Source organism: Muntiacus reevesi, chromosome 1 (genome assembly GCF_963930625.1).
Source record: "Muntiacus reevesi chromosome 1, mMunRee1.1, whole genome shotgun sequence".
Classification (NCBI taxonomy): Eukaryota; Metazoa; Chordata; class Mammalia; order Artiodactyla; family Cervidae; genus Muntiacus; species Muntiacus reevesi.
In genome coordinates this window covers 85535961-85560910 of record NC_089249.1, presented here as the reverse complement: position 1 = coordinate 85560910, position 24950 = coordinate 85535961, and the positions used below count along the sequence as shown (strand labels likewise).

Here is a 24950-nt window from a genome sequence, read left to right as displayed (position 1 = left end):
CACGTGCATAAATTTTTCATAATTCAGTGTCACTCATTCTACAATTATCTGCTGAGTACCTCCAACATGTCTCTGTACTGAGTGCCAAGGATTCAGACATGACTGTCAATCGGTCTTCACCTTAAGGGACTCACATGGTATACAGCCAAGGAGAAAAGTGCACACAAACTGCTATTTTTAATTGGCAGGTTCTATGCTGGAAATACAAGCACGTTGCTATGGGAGGTTTGAAACCACAACTTCTCTCAGGTTGGTAGGAAGGAGGATATGAGAATGTTAGGCTTTACGAAAGAGGTATTAGAGCTGGGTCTTCGAGATGAGCAGAACTTTAGTAGGTTGGAAATGAAAAGGAATAAGGTACACACACAAAAAGTTCTGGAGAGAAGGTACCAATGAGCCAAGGTAAAGGGGTAACTTGACTGATTAGAGAAAGCTAGAGAATTAGGTGTGGATGAAACGAAGAGGTGGTGGGGAGTGGCAAGAAGGTCTGAAAGGATATGAGGTCACACTGTGGAAGGCAGACTGGGGTATGTAATCTTTTATTCTACAGGAAACAGGGCATGACTGGCTTTTTATGAAAATCTTTGGTATTAATAAGTTAGTAATACTGGGATGAAAGAGGGACAAGTGAGGCTGCTGCAGGAGACCAACTTAAAGAGCTTGAACGAGAGCTTGAATGTGAGGCCAAAAAGAAAGGAAGTGATAAATGATGAATATTTTGGAGGTAAAGAAAACCAAGTTTTAATAGTTGAGAGGTGGTAGGAGAAAACTGAGGAGTCATATGCAATTCCTGACTTGTAGTTGAGGTAAAGGAGTGGCAGGTGATGTCTAAAAGTTAGAAATTCCTCAGGAAGCACAGGATAGGTTTTAACTTTGAAGGCAATAAGATGTTTTAAGTGCACTAAAGTTTTATGGAATACTCAAAACACAGATATCCAACAAGCAGCAAAATAACTGGATCTAGGTCTCAACGTGAGCATAGACAGGTACATTTGGAGCTATCAGTAACACAAGTGAGAACTGAAGCCCCAAATACTTACGACAAACTAGAGGAGCTTGTTCTTGAAGAATTCCTGCAGTGTTTGTAATATAGTGTAAAGGGATTCCTTAAAGCAGGGGCATATCTGCACTGACTGATAAGAGAACACAGTATGTTATGAAATCAACAGAAGGTAAGATAAATTAAGATATAACATATAAAAATAATGAGCAAGTCTAATAGTTAATTTTAAAGCTCTCACTTACAGAAGTAAAGTTGTAGTATAATAGTAACTCCTAAGTAAAAGTAGCATCTAGGGAAATGAAGTAAAATGGAAAGGAATAGAAAATGTCGGGGCGGGGGGAGGGAGAGAATGAGCAAAAGGACATAAGAAAAAAGAGGGAGATTTATTTTAAAAAATCATTTTGCTAAATCTTAAGTGAATCAGATGTAAAAAAATGCTGAGTTAACATTAAGATCAAATGTAAAAGGAGCAAATAAAATGTGTTACAAACCAAGAATGAGAAAAAGGCCAACAAGAACCCAAGAGTAAAAATTATTAAAAAGGAATAAAGGGAAAAATGACAGATAAGGAAATGAAAAAGAGATAGAAATAATAAAATGAAACTGTATGTATACACAAAACAAAAACCTTTTCCAAAAAATAAAAACTAGTAACCTGACAGGACAAAATGAAATAGGGCTTAGAACCAACACGTCTACATCATAATTTAGGAATAAACAGTATGTGTAGTGGATGGATGTCTATCAGTGCTGGATTTGAACCCAAGTGCTTCAACTTGCTACGTGACCTTGGGCAACCTGGGAAAATGGTTATGAGGGGACTGTAATAATACATGTAAAATGCCTAATAATGTGCTCAGTTAATGAAGGTTATGGAAGAAAAAAAAATTAGTCCAGTTTTGATGAGTATATGGAACTCAAATTTCCAGTAATTTTTCTAATCTAAAACATGGGTTCAATCACAGCACTTGAAATAAACTTTATTAGAACAGACTGATTAAATTGCTCAAGACAGTTGACTGTTGGGTCAACCCTACCTGTAATGATTAAAAGGATGTGGGACTCAATCTGCTCCTTCTACCTCAAACTATGTCACACATGCTACCAATTCTTCTCTAGGGACTTTTAAAAAGTACAAGCTGTTTGGTTCAATTAGTTAATTTGCAATTATAGGAGTAACATCTTTAGATCTCTGCCTTTTTGCTGAGCTAAAAAGACAACCAGTAACTTCTGCTAAATACACTAACCAAAAGCCTTAATTGTGTGGCCACCACCATTCAGGCTTACCTAGTGGCTCAGATGGCAAAGAATCTGCCCTCAATGCGGGAGACCCAGGTTCAATCCCTGGGTCTGGATGATCCCAAGAAGGGCATAGCAACCCACTCCAGTATTCTCGCCTGAAGAATTCCATGGACAGAGGAGCCTGGTGAGGTACAGTCTATGGGTCACAAAGAGTCGGACATAACTGACATCCCCCTCTCCAGGGGATGTTCCTGACCCAACAATCAAACTCCCTCACTGCAGGCAAATTTTTTACCATCTGAGCCACCAGTGAAACCCAAACCAAGCAATATGATCCCCCAAAATGTGCCTCATTCTTTTAACTCATGACTTTGCACAAGTCACTGACTCTGTATGGGAAGTCATGCTCTCCTCTTACCATCCTCCTTGCCACAGTAAATTAGGTGTCCTTTCTTAATGTGCCCTCAATAACCCTGAACGGTATTTATCACATTCTATTTTAGCTGTCTGTTTGGTTGCTGGTTCATTCCACCTAATTAGATCTTCGCACTTCCTCCAATAAAGAACACAAGTAGGAGCCATATTATGACAGTCCTCCTCTCTCATTTTCTACCATCATAATCATAAACTACTTTCTTATCCCTTTGTTTCTCATCCCCCACCCCATATCATTCTTTAATTAACCTTCTGAATTTAGGTAGGAATGTATCTAGAATATGTGCATGTAAATTAACTACAGTAGATAACAAAGCTTCACACTGAAGGGAACATTCTAGAAGTATTTATTTCATTGCTGACCACCTGGTTGCAGCATGCAACTCTCAACAATGAGCTGCCACTCACTCTCCACTTCTACAGAAGTACCAAAAGCTATGGTACTACTATTTAGGTTTTCAGCCTTTCAAAGGCTTTTATTACCAACATCATTACTGAGGGACAAGACTTCTAGGGACTTCAAGCACTTATTCTCTATAAAAAGTAACTTCTTATTTCATGCACAAAACTCCAATTGGCAGACAGGGGTCCAAAATGGGAAGAAAAAAATTTTATTCTAGTTCTGTAAATTATCAGGAATAAAATAAGCATTTCTCCTTGCCTTGTTTTAAAGAAAAAAGATTTTTTTTTCTCTATCAGGAATCAGAATAGTAGGTTTGATGATCCTGAGTTATAAAACTGCTTACTGGTTGAAGTTCTTTCTAAAGATCTTAAGAAGTAAGAAGTTGGTTCATTTTCCTGTACAATTTAAAGAAATATTTGCAGTATGTGTAGGAATTAGAGGTTATATTGTACACTCTTGTGACAATATTTAAAAGGCCTATTCTCCCCATTTAAAAAATTCTACCTCAGAAGGTAAAAGGATATTCTCATTATCCCTGAGCAAAAAAGGGAAAAATCAGGTACTTTTATTTGTTAACAGAATCTACTGTAAATGAGCTATCTCTAGTACATTCTTAGAGGATTACATAACTGAAGCAGATATGAGGTGCTCTCAGATTTTCTTAGATAAATATGTTTAGTAGTTTGAGTAGTTGCTCTGAAAAATTTCAATTTAATTAACTAAGCAACTGATTATCTTCCATTTTGAAATTTGAAAATATACTGAGTGGATAGTTACGGGACATGAGACTACAGAGCTCAGAGCAATTCAGAAAACCTTAGCAAGTTGTGGCAGGAGGAAAAGTGGGGAAAATCATAGTGACGAAGTGAGGAAGGAGGACAAAGCTGTAGTGATGAGCTGGCCTGTCTGCCCACTAAGTCAGGGACCTCTGGCTATATGCTATACTCACTCTTATATTAATATAAACCAGATGCAGAAAAATAAAATCAAGAATGTCCCAAACTAATTTTAAGTCTTTTAAGAGTAAATGACAGAAAACATTTTTGCTTCTTAATCAAGAGTGCTATAATATAATTTCAAGGCATCTTAATATAATTCATTTAACCCTAAAGCAATTGTGCAATAAGCAAATTATCATAAATGGAAAACAAGGTTAACTTCCTATAGGGGCCAATAGACAGGATATCTTGCAGCACAGCAATTAACCTTCACATACTGGAGTCTTGTTTAAAAGGCCATCAAACAACTCAGATTCCTGAAAATCACAAATGTCACCAACGAAAGGAATGTTGATTAAACAGAGTCAAAAAACTTCCTGAAGGGCTGCCTTCTCTGAAGCGATTTCAGACTTGCTAGCATAGGTTGGTTAAGCCAAATCTCACTGACGGCTCCATTAGAGAATGAGAATGCCCCAGTCAGTGCTATTTGAAGAATGTAAAACACTGGGAGGGGAAAAAAACAAATAAAACAATCTACTGTTCCCTAATGTATATGGCTTAGCACCCAGAGAAAGCCTCTGCCCCGGAAAGACACTTTCTACATAGGGCTAAGCTTCATTAAATGAGGTGTAATCTTTCATTTTCAGGACATGTCTTTTCTTGCAAGGTCTTTAGAGGCAGAAGTTCCACTTGGATTCTAATACACATCTCTGTGCGCTCAGCTTCCTGAAAACATACACCTGCCGAGTTCTAGGTTCTCCCTTGCCAGTGACTGGATTCACTACTTCACAGCCACCAGAAGCGCACATACACTATTAACATGATGAAAAATACAGCTACTGCTGCAAGTTTGGCGTAAGTGGAACGCATGTTCAAGTACTTCGCATCCTGGCGGTATTTCTTGGACAGACTGGACAAATTGTTAGCCTTCGAATCCAATGCTGTCAAAAGGGAAAAAAAGGATAACATTAATTAGTCCCTGAAAGTATTTTATCAACTGTATTAAGAACAAAAATAACCCAAAAGAGTAGCACTACTTCAAATCATGAAGCTTAAATTATCTTTTTTTTTTTTAAGGGTAAGGTTGTATACACTGATTAACTCATGATCCCAAAGCACTGTAAAATCTACAATGCATTTTCAACTAATCAGTTCAACTCATGTTCAAATTCTCGAGGCTTCAGACTGAGTGCAGGGTCTGGCCTCACACCCTAGTTCAAATCTCAGCTATATCAATCATATGATACTGGGCAACTCAGCCGAAGACCCAACTTCTTTGTCTATAAAAATAGGGACTATATAGTAATAGTAACCATATCATGGGATATCTATAAGGTGAACACAATGCCTACATAATGGTATACATTTGATAAATGTTAGCTGATAACAACTATCTCCATAATCTCTTAATGGTTTAAATCATATTCTCTCATATTCTGACAAATGATAATCCAGGTAAGATGAAAAATGCAGGTAACCAGAAAATTCAATGAACCAGACAGAGTGTTAGACTGTATCTCAACAGTGACTACTACCAAATTTCTAAAACTTTCCACATGGTAAAGACTATTAGTATGAAGATAACACTATCAGAAATTATATTTTAGCAGACATAGGAAAGCTGTATTACAATGAAAATACAATCACAGGTCCTAGAAAACCACCAATATCTACTAAATTAAGCTTTTTAGAATCTTCTGCAAAGTTTCTTTTCCTATACAAACATTTGTAATGTCATTATCCTCTTTTAATTGTTAACTAAGCACTTAGAGAAATAGTCAGATACACATAAGCTAAACCGGGCTTAAAATATATGGCATATTTTTAATAATAAAAACAAACTCTCAGTTTGGCATAAATTCTAATCAAACTTTTCACTTCTTTAAATTTTTGAGAAACTATTTTGCAATCTGAATTTATTTGGTCTTCCTTGGAGAATGCTTTTGGACTATTTGGAGTTGCTTAATAGGAACTGGTTTTGATTGAGAAATGTGGCATTACTTAATAACACAGGCATGTCAGCCATTTCGAAATTAGTAACTTGTCCTGTAAGAAAAGCACCTTGTCATGCAAAAAAACAGTTAGGGGATGAGAAATAGCCATGACAATACTGCAAGGAATCTTCCCAGTCAGTTTAACAGACTGGACAGAGGTTTTTAACTACTACAGTGTGTCTTACTATATTCCGAGTGCCTAGAACAGGATCTGGCATATAGTCAGTGCTCAATAAGTAAGTATTTGCTAAATGAATCTAAATCTGCTCAAAAAAATTGGGAAGAGAAATAAATATTAGGTCATATAAAGTAAGCAATAGTTATGAGAATTTCTTTACGTATGAACACTGGAAACACATGGTATCATAAAAACAAAGCTATTGCTTGGAGAAATCTTATTTAGCAAATATTTATGTTGCGGGCACCATGAGAAGTGCTAGAGGATACAGTTACAATCAAAACGTACATGATCCCTGTACCTGTGCAATCTACACTACAGTAGAGTGACACACCTCTGAATAAAAAAATAAAACCTATGCCTTAAAAGAAACAGGTATATTTAGGTAGTAAAAAAGGCACAATTTGATCTTACTAAAAGAACCCACGGGAACTATTCTTGGGTCTTAAATGCAAAGCTGACTAGCTCTAAAACAAAAAGAGAAAACAGTATAAAAGACAGATTCTTATTATGGAGAAGCTTAAAGAGGAAGAAATCTATTTTTGAGGTGGGCTAATCTTCCCACTGTCTTCATTTATGCCCAGTTCAGATATGCTTTTTCTTCCTCTTAAAAATATCACTCTTCACGCCTTCCTAATCTATCAAAACTCAAGAAATCTTTCCTGTTTACTTATCTATTTCCTTCTACATTCTTTTAGCTCTTATTGTCTATATATCTATGTGCTCAGTCGCTCAGTTGTGCCTCATTCTTTTTGACCCCATGGACTTTCCCAGGCAAGAATACTGGAGTGGGTTGCCATTTCTTCTTCAGGGGATCTTCCCAACCCAGGGAATGAACTCATGTCTCCTGCATTGGGCAGGCAGATTCTTTACCACCGAGCCACCTGGGAAGCCCATATATATCTATATAATGATTTACAACTATCATTCTCTGAAGATGAACAAGGACTCCATGGATCAACAAATTCTGCCAAGTACTAGCAGTGTAAAAAAGTAGTAAGCTACTTTTAGTAAGCTATTTTTTAGCTTTGAGTAAGCTATTTTTCTGAGTCTTTGTTTCTTTATCTGTAAAACTGGTTTGATACCACCCACTTCACATGGGATTACTCTAAAGAATAAATAAAATATATGTAAAGTCCCCCTACCATATTGCCTAGAACAATGTAAATGTTCAATCGATGTTTGTTACTCTATGACAATATTCCTTATCTTCCCAATCACATGAAGTTTCTTAAGGGTAAAAATGTATTTCGTTTTTAATCAGCATTATCAACACTACAGCAATTAGCAAAGCACTAGAAGAAAATCCCATACGCTTTTGATTAATTGAGCAGTTTATAAATTTTGGCTTTAAAAAAGTTTCCTATACTGGTTTACTTTATCCTGAGTAGAACCTATGAGTCTGCTACGATGAAAATTTATATAGACTCACTTATCCAAAAACTGATGTTTAAAGAGTACAAAGCTATACACTGGGACAGTTGCTGACTATAAACATGAAGGTTAATATCTGAAGTTCATAATAAAGGAAAACCCATTTATTCATTGGAGAAGGGAATGGCTGGAGAAGGGAATGGCAACCCATTCCAGTATTCTTGCCTGGAGAATCCCAAGGATAGAGGAGCCTGGCAAGCTAGAGTTCATGGGGTCACAAAGAATAGGACATGACTGAAGTGATTTAGCATGCATGCATTTCATCATGAATATGTAACAATGCTGAATTTTTAAAATATACATTAAGGCAACTACCTGTGGTGATCACTGTGAAAGAAATAAAATAAGTATATAAAATAGATATAAAACACAGAGTATATGCTCACATTAAACACTTAGGTAACATTTAAACATTATATATATTTTAGGTAAATTAGTACACACATATACATACCCCACGTGCTAAAAAACATTACATGCTTTTTTACATTACGTAAAATATTTAAGGGTTTTAAGAATTTGAAGGAGTAAGGAGATTAATGCGTCACGGGCTGTTAGGATCAGGGAAGGCTTCTTTGAAGAGGCAGTTCTCATCTAGCATTTAAGGAAGGTCCAGGATGATGAAGACCCTGAACTGGCTGAGGCAGGATGTCTGTGACCCCGTGAGGATGGAACACTTCTGTGATCTCCTTGTCTCCCTCGACAGAGAACACAGTGCCTTGCACACTGGCTGCTAAGTGGCTCCAGCTGTGTCCGACTCTCTGCGACCCCATGGACTGTCGCCCACCAGGCTCCTCTGTCTGTGGGATTCTCAAGGAAAGAAAACTGGAGTGGGTCGCCATTTCCTCCTCCCGGGAATCTTTCTGACCCAGGGACCGAACCCGCATGTCCTGCAGCGCCTGTACCGCAGGCACACGTTTTACTGCCGAGTCACTGGGGAAGCCCGCCCTGCACACTATGAGTATTCAATTAGTAATGATTGGATGAATGAAAAGTAAGTTGACACCAGACTAGATCTTGTAGTCACAGGTCTTAGAAGTTTTTCTACAGAGGAACGCCTTCATGAAATGGTATTTTATAACAGTTGATCTGGCAGCAGTAAAGTCTCCTGAAGCAGCTACTTATGAAACCAATGCCATAAACTTTTGACAATGTCCTCTCATTCTTCTTTTCATTTTCCTTAACTTATGTGTTTCTATAAATACTAATCTAATTTGGTAAATACCTTGAAAACAGTAATTGTTTCTTACATGGAATGAGACTTTACACTGTTCCAACTCCATAGAAACTAACCACACTAGGAAGAAACATTATCATATTGGAAGCTTGTAATGTAATCCATTTTGGAGAAATGAATTCTTAATAGTACTAGATAGAATCTGACAGCATAAACGGTAACCCCAAATAAGCTATCCTTGCCTATGGAATAAGAACCACTTGCTCATAAGACTCGTACTGCTTTTAGATACCTGAGAGTGCTTCTCCCCGTTGTAACACTTCTTCAATATTTGCAACCATGATTCTCTGCACATCTTGCAGTTCAGTGTTGATGGAGCCTAAGTTTCTCCGAGCACGACTGTCAATGTAAAGCTTCTTGGTTTTCTGAATGTAGGTATCTATAATGATGAAGAAAGTGACTGTTAACAACTTCTTTCATGTCCATCAAAGTAGGAAAGAGTATATTCTGAGTTTAGTCCTGGTTCTGCAACTGTCCATGATTAACCAGACTCCTGAAGGAGTATCAAGTGTGACAGGGAATTTCCCAAAATATTACAACAGAACTGCATGCTCAAAAAAAAAGAAAAAAAAAAAAACCCACTGCATGCTCATTCATGTTTGCCAATGTCTGCATATCATAAAACTATGAAAAGAATAATTAATAAAGATTATATTTTCAACTTTTAGCTAAAATCTTAAGATAGTGTATTGGCTACCCTTTATTTGCCTCTTTAGACTTCCTCCCACCCTTCTGCACCCTGCTTTCTGCTTTGGGAAGCTAACCTGCATGAATTATATCGATGGGTTCCTTGCTGTCTAGCTTCCAATTAGGTTCAGCCAAAGAGGATACCCCAAGAGTAGGGAATGAGTGGACAGTGACAGTGATTTATTCCTCCATCTCCTCCCTGAGAAGTCATCGTGGGCTAGTAGTATTCCTCCACCAAAAGTTACTGCTCCTTTGAAATTGGCCTTTTCTATAAATTTTTTCCTTCCCAGTTCAAGAAACTGCTCTTATCCATTCAAGCCTAGGGTTGATAACAATTACCATGCTACTGGTCTCAGGTTACTGCACCTTACAGTTCATCTATAACCCGTTCATATCTCTGCATACAATCTTTTAAGCTAATTTGAGAATACCAACTATTTCCTGTGTGACTTTGGTACAGCAGTCTTATTTTTTTCTTGGCTTTACTGAACTCCTATTGCCTACAAAAATAAAAACTGCAAAACCAGACACGATAAAATTAGCACTTGGAGAGTTTAGTTTTGAAACACTGTAATGCTTTGCTATAATACATTTTCTGTATTTCTAGAAATCAAGAGGACTCATTTATCTAGCAAACTTGAAACACTTCAGATATCCAGAGGTAGTATTCAAAACCAGTTTATTTTTTAACTAAAAATGTCAATGATGTAATCTAATCATATTTGTTCTCCCTTCTTCTACTTATAGGACATTTCCTTTGATCTGCTGCCATCCTATATTTTACCAGCTCTGAGGAGTAATGAGTCTTTCTATTAAATCTTGTACAAATATGGACATCCATGCTCACTACTTCTGCCTGTAGGAACTGTTGTGCCCCAATACCAGGTATCTTTTAGTACTTAATTTAGAGGATCTTGTTCTATTAAAAGAAACAAAACACCATTCTTTCTGATTTCCAAATTCTGATCTCCATAAAATGGGTTTCACTGTGAGTGTTGTATGTGTGGGGGTGAAGACAGTGAATTGGGAAAAAGAAGAACTCAGCAATTACATATCAATCTGGATCTTCAGGCAATTTTTTACACTAATGAAGAATCAAAACAAATTACAAAAAAGAGCAAAGGGCAACAAGCTCTATGGGGAAAATATCAAAAGGCCAGAGAAAATTATTAATACTTATGAGAAGGAAGCCTCATTCACTCAAAAGGAAAAAAGACATGGAATAGGAGAGGAGGCAGAATCCAAAACATTAGTAGGTAAGCTTTAAAAAAAGAAGTCTAAATTATATCAATACCTTCTCTACATTGTCTATTCCCCTGATAGAAAAGTAAGGCACAAAATCTTACCAAACTCAATAAAGGAGTAGGGTCTAGACACAGTCGGCACCTTCTTCCCATGCTGTTCATCAAATTCTGAGTGTAAATCTTCTAGGTAGGCAAAAGCCAGCTTCTTAGGGAAGGCAGCTTCACACAGAACCAAATAACATACTCCCTGTTCAATAATGTAACTGAAGAGACAAAAATGAAAAAAAGCAAGGAAAAACTGTTGTAGATTAATAACACTCCCAACAGTCTGAAATAGACTCTCAAGTGCCATAGAAACTTTTTTTTTGGTTATGCTACACGGCTTGCAAGATCTTAGTTCCCTGACTAGGGATCAAATCCAGGTCCTTGGCAGGGGAAGGGCAGAGTCCTAACCACTGGACCACCAGGAAATTCCTTATACAAACCTGAAAATATTCAAGCCCAAGGCCTTTGAGGCTAATGAAATCAGAAAGTCAATTACAAACCATAAATCACTAGAATTAGAAAACAAACATCTTCACATTACTAGAAGCATATTCCCAAAGGAGTATTTGGACATATTTATTCATCACATAAGGGATTTGATTTAGGTCATACTTGAATGGTTTAGTGGTTTTTCCTACTTCTTCAATTTAAGTCTGAAGCTGAAACTCCAATACTTTGGCCACCTCATGTGAAGAATTGACTCATTGGAAAAGACCTTGATGCTGGGAGGGATTGGGGGCAGGAAGAGAAGGGGACGACAGAAGACGAGATGGCTGGAAGGCATCACAGACTCGATGGACATGAGTTTGAGTAAACTCTGGGAGTTGGTGATGGACAGGGAGGCCTGGCGTGCTGCGATTGAAGGGGTCACAAAGAGTCGGACACGACTGAGAGACTGAACTGAACTGAACTGATTCATCACACAATTCTTCAACTAAAATACCTTAATACTTAAGACTTTTTCTTGAAAACTCAGAGGTGTGACTCCATCTGTCCTTTGATCATGTATAGTAAACAAGTAATAATATATACACATTTAAACTTCTTCCATCTGTAAGAACTGTGGAACTGGAAATTTTTGTGAACACTAAAAAGTTAGAAGTTAATGTCACAATGATTCCTGGGTACAGAAAATAATAATCTCAGGACTAATATCTCCTAATTTCTAGGGTAGAAGAACTCTGTATTAGTTGCAAATTATTCAATAACAGAACTGACTCCTCTTGTGAGATGAGCTCCCTGGCAGCCTTCAGTTCAGTCCAGTTGCTCAGTCATGTCTGACTCTTTGCAACCCCATGGACTGCAGCATGCCAGGCTTCCCTGGCCATCACCAACTCCCTGAGCTCGCCCAAACTCATGTCCATCATACTGTCCCTGGCAGTCTGGAGGAGGCTATATTACTGCATGTCTGAGATATTTCTGGAAAGAGGCTGGCTACTCAGTGGTTTTCAAATGACGTTTTAGCCATAGCACTCTTTATTTGAGCCAAAATTATATCCAGAAGACCAACATGTATAGCAAATACAGTCAGAAGTTTTTTAGTTTAAGTAGGAGTTTAAGGGTCCAAAGCTTTACACACATCCCCCATCCCTGTCCTTTCTATGTGGCTTCTAAGGCACCCTAGAACTCCACAGAGTGGAGTCCCCTTTCCTGAGAACTTGCTTCCTTCTCTCTGCTCTATAGCACGTCTTGTCCTAGGTATTATAGTACAGTTGCTTGCATATATGTCTCTCTGCCATAAGAAGACAAGCTAAGAACATTAAAGGCAAGACTTAATACATGGTCTGGCAAAGAATACATCTTTAGCAAACAGCTCCTTAGATGCAAATAAGGGAAGAGACAAGATTATAAAGGAGGCAGAAGAAAATCTCTTTTCAGTTCCATGAGATCTTTCCTAGGTCATTTGTTCCTAACCCATGGTAAAGATAAAAAATACTATATTATAATTGAGCATCAGACCCTGAGGCTGGGAGGGATTGGGGGCAGGAGGAGAAGGGGACAACAGAGGATGAGATGGCTGGATGGCATCACCGACTCTATGGACATGAGTTTGAGTAAACTCCAGGAGCTGGTGATGGACATGGCGTGCTGCGATTCACGGGGTCGCAAAGAGTCGGACACCACTGAGCGACTGAACTGAACATTATTTAGAAAGGAAATAATGTGAAGGAAAGTTATGACCAACTTAGACATCATATTAAAAAGTAGAGACATTACTTTGCCAACAAAGGTCTGTCTAGTCAAGACTATGGTTTTTCCAGTAGTCATGTATGGATGTGAGAGATGGACTATAAAGAAAGCTGAGTACCGAAGAACTGAGGCTTTTGAACTATGGTGTTGAAGAAGACTCTTGAGAGTCCTTTGAACTGCAAGGAGATCCAACCAGTCCATCCTAAAGGAGATTAGTCCTGAGTGTTCATTGGAAGGACTGATGTTGAAGCTGCAACTCCAATACTTTGGCCACCTGATGCAAAGAGTTGACTCATTTCAAAAGACCTTGATGCTGGGAAAGATTGAAGGCAGGAGGAGAAGGGGACGACAGAGGATGAGATGGTTGGGTGGCATCACCGACTCAATGGACATGAGTTTGGGTAAACTCCGGGAGTTGGTGATGGACAGGGAGGCCTGGTGTGCTGCAGTCCATGGAGTCGCAAAGAGTTGGACACGACTGAGCAACTGAACTGAACATTATTTAATGCTGAAATAACTTACAAAACCTAATGTTCACTATTTTCTTAACCAATAGGCCAGAGCCTTGCTTTGGTTTTGATTCTGTATACTTGTTTGCTTGTTCTTGATGAGTAGAAGGTTGGTTGTTTGAGTTAAACACAATAGGTTCTTCTCAGGTCTATATTATCTCAGTATCTGAGCTTCTAACATACTAAGGATTATTTAGCTTATCCTTTCTTTTTTTCCTCTGATCTTCTTGTCCTCTTTTCTCTTTTTTAATCCTGCCTGTTTTAGCACCTTCAAACTTGACATATAATTAAACACTTAATACCAATTATTTGTAGGTAATCTGAGACCCAATAAAGTCCCTTTGATCCTTCTCTCAGCTGTATGCATTGTCTGTAACCAATGATCTGTTGTTGTTGCTGTTCAGATGCTGTCATGTCTGACTCTTGGCGACCCCATGGACTGTACCCCACCAGGCTCCTCTGTCCTTGGGATTTCCCAGGCAAGCATACTGGAGTGGATTGCCATGCCCTTCTCCAACCACTGATTAGATGCTCTTAAATTATTGTTTATAATTTTCTTTTCTCTAAATAATAAATAATACCTATTAACTATTCTCTACATGCCAGACAAAATGTTAAGTGATATACAGGGATTCTCTCATAAACCTAACAAAACTATGATTCCCTATTTTATAGAGGTAACTGAGGCCTAGAGAAATATATGTGAGTTGTGCGAGGTTACAGTGTCAGTAAATGTTTAAGCAAGGGTACTAATCTATGTGTGTCTGGCTCTAAGAAGCTCCCAAGGCAAAAGTTATCTATTACTGCATGATACATACAGCATTTACTAGACACAAGATAACAGGCTGAATTACTGTACACAAACTGAATACAGAAACCAAGATTTCAGTTTTGCAGAATTAGAGCCAGGAAAGTTGCCTCCACAGAGTGACTCTATGTTCAAAGTTATCTTTATGTCTGAAAAAAGTTACCATTCTTCTGAGGTGTAATTACAAGTAATTGCTGTATTTCATACTTAAATAATCACAAGGAAATCAAGATTATACTCACTGAAAAGTCATGGCCCCAGCTTCCAAGGTGCATCTGGTAGGGGACTGTTCATTCAACTTTCGGAAGAGCTGCTTAGCCTGACTCTGGTACTGCTGAAGGTCCCGGCCAGACTGAAAGAAGACACCTTCATTTAAGAACATTCCACAAAAAAAGCAGTAGCAATTGGTAAGAAGTATCATATTTTGAGGACACTATGTAAATATGGTCCTTCGTTTACAGGTTAATAACGTTAATAAGATTTATTTTAACAAAATAAAAGTGGCCTACTTTCAGAGAAAAAAGGGAGACCAAACCCTGAGTTTTCCAACAAAGTCACATTAGTTATTTTCTAAAAATCAAAAATATAAACCTCAACTGCATTTAAGGTACTTGCTGAATCCATTTCCACTATGAGGTCAGTGTCCTCCTCCTAACCCACCTCACTTGCATGGTTACTGGCACAGAATCACACAACATGTTCTATACTCAGAGGAAAATCCTGGGAAAGACAGAATGAATCTCATTTTTATGCTGAAATATCATGCTAAATCTTCCATAAAGTATTACAGTATTTGGTGTATAAGCAAAATTAAATGTGTGCACCCATCACTACAAATTACTATGAACACTGTAACTGCAACTAGGTAAAAACAAGTAAGAGTAAGAAAGAAGATTGGAAAGTCAGAATATCCTTTACTAAATAAATCTATTTGGTTTTCAAGTCTGGAATGCAAACTTCTGGATAGCAAGGGATATATTCATAAAAAAATGAAAATAGTAACATTTGGATGACAGAATTACAGGCAATATTTTTCCAAACAATCTCTAAATGATTTCACAATTTTTTTTTTTTTAAAAGAGGAAAAAGTCTACTGGGGAAAACAGCAGAGTCATTTCAAAGGGAGAAAATTATACCTCAATAACCTATAAGACAAAAATGGAAAAGAAGTGCATGAAGAGTGAGAAGCAAATACACTTTATTCATCCACATACTGGGGGAAATAACTTCTGCCATGTGATGGGAAGGAATTCTTTTATTTTAGATTATTTATTCCGAATTGAAAGATGTAACACAGTCTCTCCTTGGTAGATGCTTAATAACTAAACGTTTAAATAGAAAAATGTACCAGGTTCTCCCAAATATTGGACCTAAGGCCTAACTATGAGAAAGTACAAAGTAAAACTTAGTAGATCACAGTGATCCACTGAACTGAGAATAAAAACAAGGAAGCAAAAATAAAATCATGTAACTGGCAGATAAACAAACATACAAGTATAGGATTTTAAGCTATATTTAAAATAGTGAACTAGAAACGCACACTGAGATATCACCTTACTCCTGTTTGAATGACTATTATCAAAAGGACAAGATATAACAAGCGTTGGTGAGGGTGTGGAGAAAAGAGAACCCTTGTGCACTGCTGGAAGGAATGTAAATTGGTGTGGCCAAAATGGAAAAAGTATGGGGGGCGGTTCCCTCAAAAAAATTAAAAACAGAACTACTGCATGATCCAGCAATTCAACTTCTAGGTATTTATCTAAAGAAAATTAAACACTAAATTAAAAAGATATCGGCATCCTAAGCTATACTCACTTCAGCATTATTTACAATAGCCAAGATATGAAAATAACCTATAATAAGTGTTCAACAGATGAATGGATAAAAAAGATGCAGTATATATACACAATGGAATACTATTCAGCTGTTAAAAAAGAGTGGAATCTTGCTCAAAAAAAAGCTCATAGAGAATGGACTGGTGACTGCCAGAGGGGAGGTGGGTGGGGGAGTAGGTCAAATGGGTGAAGGTAATCAAAAAGTACAAACTTCCAATTATAAAACAGGTCATGGGAATACAATGTTCAGCACGGTGGCTGTAGTTAAGAATATAGTATTCTGTATCTGAAAGTTGCTAAGAGAGTAAAACTTAAATGTCTGCATCACAAGAAAAAAAAAGAATAAACATTTTCATAATTCTTTTTTCATGATGGAGGATAACTAGACTTAACCCGTGGTGACTTCACGGTGTTTACAAATACTGAATCATATTGTACATCTGAAACTAATATAATGGTATAAGTCAATTATAACTCAAAATAAAATAAAATAAAATGGTAAGCTGGAAATTTCAATATAAATAAGGAAGTAAATAAGTATGAGGTGAACCAGGGGAGTCAAGCAGAGACCATTAGAAGTGTTGATTTGTAGTTTAACACTGTTTTCATGGCAATGACTTATTATAAGGCTGTTTGCTTGAGATATACTCCTACATTACCATGTATACTGTTATATGTTAATAACACTTTGTAATAACTAACAGTATAATATATATTAACATTATTGTATTAAACAGTAACGCTAATATATATATTGCTTTTCTTATGACTGGCCAGCCAGTTAGGGAGAGTGAATACCATCACATGCTTTGAACTAGCGCCAAAATCTTATGTTCCTAAATTGAGTGGTAGAGTCAATCTGTTTGCTTAAGCAATGTTGTTATGTGGCATTCCGAAGATATCTGACCCCACAACAAAAGATACGAGGGATGAAAATAAAGTTGCAGAGGTACTAAAAGTGTGTTAGTTGCTCAGTCATGTCCAACTCTTTGTGACCCCATGGACTGTAGCCCACCAGGCTCCTCTGTCCATGGGATTCTCCAGGCAAGAATACTGGAGTGGGTTGCCATGCCCTTCTGCAAGGGATCTTACCCACCCAGGGATCAAACCTTGGCTACTAAAGTGCAAAGAAATAATACCAACATAGATCAATGATTTTCAACTTTGGCTTCACACTAGAACCACCTGGGGATCTTAAAAAACACTATTCCTGCTCAATCTGCACCCCAAAACCAATTAAGTCAGTGTTTTGGAGGCAGGACTCAGACATTAGTATCAGTAAAATAACTACAACAATAAAAGTTAAATGTAAGTTTTCTGACAGCTAAAGGCAGGTGAGCCCCTTAAAGGAAATAGTTAAATAAATAAATGACAAATGAAATTCCACCACTTGCAACAACATGGATGGATGGAGAGGGCATTACGCTTAGTGAAATAAGTCAGAGAGAGAAAGACAAATACTGTATGTTATCCCTTATATGCAGAATCTAAAAAATAAAATGAATATAACAAATCAGAAACAGACTCACAGATACAGAGAACAAACCAGTGGCTACCATTAAGGAGAAGGAAAGGAAGAAGGGCAAGAGAGGGGTAGGGGGGATTAAGATGTACAAACTACTATGTATAAAATAAATAAGCTACATGGATATATTGTGCAGCACAGGAAATAATAGTATTTTATAACAACTTAAAATGAAGTATAATCTATAAAGATACTGAAGCACTATATTCTAAGTGTGAAACTAACATAATATTATAAACCAACTACACTTCAATTTAAAAAAAATGGCAAAAACCTGTTGGTCAAATGAAGATTGGTACAAATCCTTTGACTTTATGAGAGGCATTGTAAACATTATTGCAATCTGAGAGAAACACAGAGACTATGGCCAAAAGCATGCTATGATTTCAGGAATTTACGACAAAGCAATGATGCCAATGTACAATACTGGGGACATATCTACATAGGAATTATGGCATGCCAACCAACATTTTACACTGCTGGTTCAGTTAACATCACTATTCCTGGGAACACAACGCTGGCACAATCTTTCTGGTAGTCATTTTGACAATATGTATTAGAAATTATAAAATTTTGCACAGTGTTTTATTTAACAATTCTACACCTTTGAAAGTATACATAAACATCATACACGTGTTAAGCAAACAACTACAAAAACATATAAAAACAAAAAACATGTTCAATAAGAGGATGGGGATGGGTGACATAACATGTTATATATTTATATAATGGAATACTACAGAACCATCAAAATGATGTGTAATATTTAACGATATGAGTAGACATTCATTATACACTATGTGAAAAAATTAGGTGAAATAGTCTTACAGTTATTACTCATTATTTAATTTTAAACACATACACAAAGATTAAGGTTAGATACCAAGTGGGTATAATTTAAGTAGGGATTACTTAATTTTACCACTACTTTAGTAAAAAAAAAAAAAAAAATCACCATTAACTGCTTGGTCCTTTTGTATTTACTGAATTTTCTGCAACAGGCACAAATTAACTTTATAATAAGAAAATTATTCATTCATTAATGTCTATTTGTTGCATATCTGCACTTGGGGCCAGTAAGGGAGGGGCTAGGATTTGCGCCCAGGCAGTATCCCTGAAGCTCCTACTAGAGGTTGTGTGCTATACAACCTCTACAATTAAAATCGCTTCTGTGATGGTCGAGCCACATTCCGAGTGATATCTTACTATTTAATATTAAATCTAATTCATGGGAAATGCTCAAGACTACATGGCAGCTCTGAACTATTGATAGATCTCACATAATAACATAATCATGGCTTTAGAGATAAACCCTTGGTTTGCTTTTAAGATTACAGTCACAAAGGGCCCACAGTCAGCCAGCCTATCTAAAAATAGTTAATTAGATGTCCTAATTCTGTTTTCTACTTCGTCTAAAACAGACTTGATGAAACTTGTACACAGTATAAAGGAAAGACAGCTGTTAGCAATCCAATAATAAAGTGGATGTGAAAGTATTCCGAAACTAACTTGAGATCATCAGTATATTTAGGATGTGGTTCTGTACATAAAATATAGGAGGTAAGGGGTATAAACTGCCACACAATCACAGTCCTTTTTATTGCTGTTACCTATGACTGCTGGTGGGCTTCCCTGGCGACTCAGATGGTAAAGAATCTGCCTGCAATGCAACAGACCTAGGTTCAATCCCTGGGTCGGGAAGATCCCCTGGAGAAGGTAATGGCAACCCACTCCAACTATTCTTGCCTGGAGAATCCCATGGACAGAAGAACCGAATGGGCTACAGTCCAAGGGGTTGCACACAGTCAGACACAACTGAGTGACTTTCACTTTATGACTGCTGAAGTTGTATCACATGCCATCTTCTGTCGTTAAAATAATGTTTAGCTGAGCCCTTATCATTTTTAAACCTCTGTTAAGCTCTACTGATCAAAGGCCAGCAGCACCAAGAGCCAACCATCTTTCTCCAACAGCAATAACACTAAGATGATTAATCAACCCTCAGTGACTGGGGGAGTGTGGCAGTTTACCAGTACAACAGACCCTCTGCTTCTTGGTGTTCCCTGCTCTGTATTCAGTTACATCTACACCTTCTTCAAGTCCACAGAGCTGAGACAAGAGAGAGAAGAGAACAGGGTTTATTTTGAGGCAGAACAGAAAGGTAAAGAAATTGCAAACATCTGAAAAGGAGAAATACATCAGAAAGGAAGAAATAGAGTATCACTTAGACAGTGTAGTTTGGAAAAGTTTATCTCTCTACCTTCTATTTCTAGCTAAAACATAGAGGAAACAGTACATAAGGTACTCTGTATCTTTTTAAAAAAATGCTCTATTGTATTACTTGAATAACTGTTCATCTACAGTAACAAGATAGTTTGTATAGGGATGAGCATGGAGCAACTACCTAAAATATGGCATCTATTATCAATGTAAATAACTGAAAGAATACATTTATTTGGCCTGGACAATTAAGATACTTAACTATAAAACTACTTGATCAAGATATCCATTTCTTAAAAAGTAATTTCCAGACTCCCAAGAAGTAAATACATTATTAAAATGTCTTAGAACAAAGCAGTAACGTGTAACAGTTAGGTACTAAGGCTCCAGTGTAGAATCAGACAGATATGGATTAAAAGAAATAAACCAGTGGTTACCCGTGGGGAGAGGGAAGGAAGGAAGGGCAGACAGGGGGAGAGGATAAAGAGGTACAAACTACTTATGTATAAAGTAAATAAGCTACAAGGGTACACTGTACAGCTCAGAGAATATAGCCAATATTTTATAATAACTACTAATGGAGTCTAACCTTTAAAAACTGTCAATCACTATGCTTTACACCTGAAACTTATACACTGTGAATCAACGATACCTCAATTAAAATTTTCTTTTAAAAACCAAAAAAGTGGCTCTCAACCAAGGGTGATTTTGCCTATCCTCCCAAAAGGTGACATGCAGCAATGTCAGGAGATATTTTTGGTTGTCAAACTGGAGGGAGGGTAGCGGTAGTGCTATTGGTATATAAGGTGCAGAGGCCAAGGATGCTGCTAGACATCCAACAATGCACAGGACAGTTTTCCCACAACAAAGAATTATCCATTCCAAAATGTCAAAACTGCCAAAGTTAAAAAACCCTGATGACAGAAGTGTCAAATCACTATGTTATGCACCTGGAACTAACACAGTGCTTGTAGGTTAATAAGGAAGAAAGGAAGGGGGAAAAAGGAGGGAAGGAAGAAGGGAGGGGAAGGGTAAGGAAGGAATCTGGGTGAAAAATTCCATTGTACTACTTAGGCTGTGTGACTTAAAGAAAGAGACTTTTCTTCTCTTAGCCTCAGAGCTTCCTTATCTATAAATGTAGACAATAACAGAACCCAGCCTAATAGTTGATGTAAGGGCTCCCCTGGTGGTTCAGCAATAAAGAATCCGTCTGCCAATACAGGGGACATGGATTCGATCCCTGGGTGAGGAAGACTCTCTGGAGGAGGAAATGGCAATCCACTGCAGTACTCTTGCTTGGGAAATCCCATGGACAGAGGAGCCTGGCAGGCTACAGTTCGTGAGGTCACAAAGAATCAGACACAACTTAGCAACTAAACAACAATAACTGGTATGAAGACTAGATGAAATCATGCATTTAGCAGACTTAGCAGAATGGTTGGTATATAGCAGGCACTCTATGGGATTCCCAGGTGCTGCTAGTGGTAAAGAACATACCCACCAATGCAGGAGACATAAGAGACACAGGTTCATTCCCTAGGTCAGAAAGATTTCCCTGGAATAGGGCATAGCAATCCACTCCAGTATTCTTGCCTAGAGAAAACCATGGACAGAGGAGAGTGGAGGGCTACAGTCCATAGGGTCACAAACAGTTGGACAGGACTGAAGCTACTTAGCACGCATGCATAGGCACTCTCTCTAAATGTAAGGTGCTCTATTTTAATAGTAAAGAATAAGTCAAAGATTTATATTTTAGGAGATGTTAAAAGTTTAGAAAGGATGTTATCATTCAAAGTCAAAACTGCTAAAGGAAATCATTACAGAATTATAATCATGAAAATATTTTTGTGTAAAATATCTTTCCTCTTCATCAAACAAAGCAACCCATCTTGGTAGACTGATACCTAATTTGGAATTAAGAAACACACAGTATAATCAACTAATTTTTTCAATAAAGTGTCAAGGCAAAGAATAAGGGCCTACTGATATTCAGACTTTCATATCTATTTTATATTCTTTGTCCATACTGGAATTCAAAGCAATAGTTGGAAAACTGACCAAATTTCTGTTCCCTTGCAAAAATGATTTCTTAGTCAAACTACATATCCTTCAAGGAAAATTTCCTCACACCATCTCCTTTGTTTCAAATCATATTCTGCATTCATTTTAATAATTTCACTCCTTCTGCATAGTCCAAGAAAATGTTTAATGCAGGAGAAGAGAAAAATTTACAAGTTCAAAGTTCAGGGCATGCTATATTTTTCAAATTTTATATCAACTTAGACTTTGTTTTGTGTCGTGAATAGAAAATATTTCACTCAGCATAATGTACTAAGCAACATAACAACTTCCCAATCTGTATCATTATTCTCCTACAAGTTAAAGTAAACTTATTTGCAAATCAAACCTAAAAAGGCATATAACCAAATAGAAGCTTTCTCAGTTAGGAGACACTCCTATTGGGTTGGATGTCATTCCTTCTGGGAAGACTTTCCTGATGTCCAAAAATCAATTTAGATACCTTTTCCATGTTCAATCACAGAAACTTCTTCCTCTTCTACAGCAATTATCTACATTATAGTTATTTGTTAGTGATCTGGCTTCTCCACTAAACTGTAAGCTCCATGAAAGTAGGGCCTATGTTCCCTAAGTCCCTGAATGAACACCATGCTTGGCATACCTGATGTGCTTAATGAAAGTTGTTGCTTTTTTTCATGAATATATGAATGAAAGGTTAAAAAATGCGCAAAATGTTTTTTTTCTAGAACTCAACTTTTTTTTAGGCCTTGAAAATTGTTTTTAAATTACTTGTATAAGAAAATAAAGTTGATCACTTTAAACAAATCTAAAAAATTATATAAATGTCATTTTCAGCCTCCTTTCTTCCAAATTCCCCAACCTTATTCCAGGAACTGGTCTCACACCATAAATTTGCCTTGTGATTTTAAGGCACCAGGCCTCTTTCTGTGAAGCTATCTAGGGGTTTTTTTCTGGGACTTTTTTTGTTTGTTTTAATCAATGCAACATATTTTTGAGCACCTATTATACTAAAACTACTTTTGTAAAAGCTATGGGAAATACAAAAATGACCAAGATTTGTCATCTGCCTACTAGGAAATTTAATTTATTGAAAGACAAAGGCAAAAGTACAAGGCATTATAGAAATATAACAAAGGCAAAAGTACAAGGCATTATAGAAATATAACACAGGGGTCATAATTCCAACAATAAGAATTTAGTAAGGCTTACAGAAGGAGGTGGGAATTGGACCTAACTTTGAAAGAAAGTACTGTACTGAACTTCAAACAGGTGCATATATGTGGCAATACTATCTCATCTGCTTTCAATAGATGTCAGCAAGCTAGGTCAAGGATCAGGTGCTACAGAAAGGAGTTAAAGAACTAGGAGCTGATTTTCCCCAGGACCTGTCAACCTTATTAACAGCAAAAAATTAGAAATCCTGAATTTTAGCAGAGTTCCTAAAGAATTACAGAACACTGGATGGTCGCAATTAGCCAAACCTATCCCTTCTCCGGAGTGTTTTTCTAATAAGAAAGAGGTAACATAAAAATCTACCCCCGCCTTCAGCAAAGGTTAGTTTTCTCCAGGTAGTCTTCTTCACTGTCAAAAAAAATGCACTTCAGAGGAGTCAGAAATGCCTGGGAAATTCAGGGGTCTCCCACGTCCTAACAAGGAATCCGGGGCGGACAGCATAGCGCTCTGGCAGTAACTTGGGGTCCTAGTGATCTAGCAGCTCACCTGTTCGTCCTCCTGCATCGAGGCGGCCAACGGGAGCCCGTCCGCCACTCGGGCGATCATCGTGAGCAACACCATCTTTACCGGCTACGGAGACCCAACACTGGCCCAGACGGCCGTAGATGTGTTTTGACTTGCTCCGCCGGGACACCAGTTAAACCTCTACCCCAGTTTCCGAAGACCTAGCTGCTTGCGTCTCCGCTTCCCGCTGAGGTGGCCGGAAACAAGCTCCAGCGCTCTCCACTACCGGTCCCCGGAATTGGCTTCCCATCGGGAACCACAGCTACCGGAACACTAGTTCCGTGATCTCTCCTTACACCTTCAGAAACTCCCAAGGCCTCGGCCACTTTTCTGGATTTCCAGCTTTGAATAAGCCTTGACCCGTGAGAGGGCGTGGCACACAAACTGAAATAGAATTTTCTAGTTTCTGATACTTTAAGTCTGGGGAGAGGGCTGGGAAGGAGGGCAGGAGTTAATGGGTACTTAGATGAAGGGTATATGAAAAAACTGACAATCAGATGACATATTTTCATATTTATTTTTTTGTTTTTATATATTGTATATCCAGTACAAATTATTTTCTGTATTTTTATATTTTTAGGCAGAGTTCTTTGTGTGTGTGTGTGTTGTATGGGTTTTTTTGTTTTTGTTTTTGTTTTGCTTGTTTATGCTGTATCCTCAGGCCCTTAAACAGATTCTGGTAAAAAATATTAATTGCATATGTGAGTAAGTGATCATATTACAGGATCTCAGAAATTACCTAGATCAGTCATCCTGCCACAAGCTGCAATATATAATTATAGGTAGCAGGACAGTCTTGCAAAACTTCCAGTAACTGTGCATTCACTCCCTACTGGAGAAACCTCTAGACAACTCTGCCTGAAGAAATGTTACCATATCTTTTTTCTTTGGTGCCCCCATCTCTAACATGAGAATATTATCTGCCTCTCAGGATGTTTGTGATTATATAGCGAGAAAATGTAGGTCCTCACTTTGTAGTTAAAGAAAAAACTTCAGAGAGTAATTTTTCCACAGTGACACAGCTAGTAGGATTTGAGCTGTTGAACTCCAAAACTTATCCTGCTAATCCTGATACCATTCGTCTTAACATTTAACCACAGGTTAAGGAACTCATGTTTTGTTACCTTTTCTACAACTCTACAGCTACTAGGAGAAAACTGTTATTTCTTGAGATGATTTTGGGAGGAAGACCTAATGATTGACTCTACACAAAAGATGGACAGGCATATAGACTAGACAAACTGAT

General features: G+C 37.5%; 1 protein-coding gene across 1 annotated transcript; it reads right to left on the bottom strand.

Annotated features, from left to right (window-relative positions):
- Positions 1 to 3010: 3010 nt before the first annotated feature.
- SEC22B (SEC22 homolog B, vesicle trafficking protein) lies at positions 3011 to 23914 on the bottom strand. The gene is made up of 5 exons (XM_065905963.1): positions 23687 to 23914; positions 14590 to 14699; positions 10898 to 11058; positions 9097 to 9243; positions 3011 to 4962 (listed from the first exon to the last, which is right to left on the bottom strand). Exons 1-5 carry the CDS (start codon positions 23759 to 23761, stop codon positions 4808 to 4810), a joined length of 648 nt encoding a protein of 215 aa, XP_065762035.1. The 5' UTR covers positions 23762 to 23914; the 3' UTR covers positions 3011 to 4807.
- Between the last annotated feature and the right edge of the window lie 1036 nt (positions 23915 to 24950).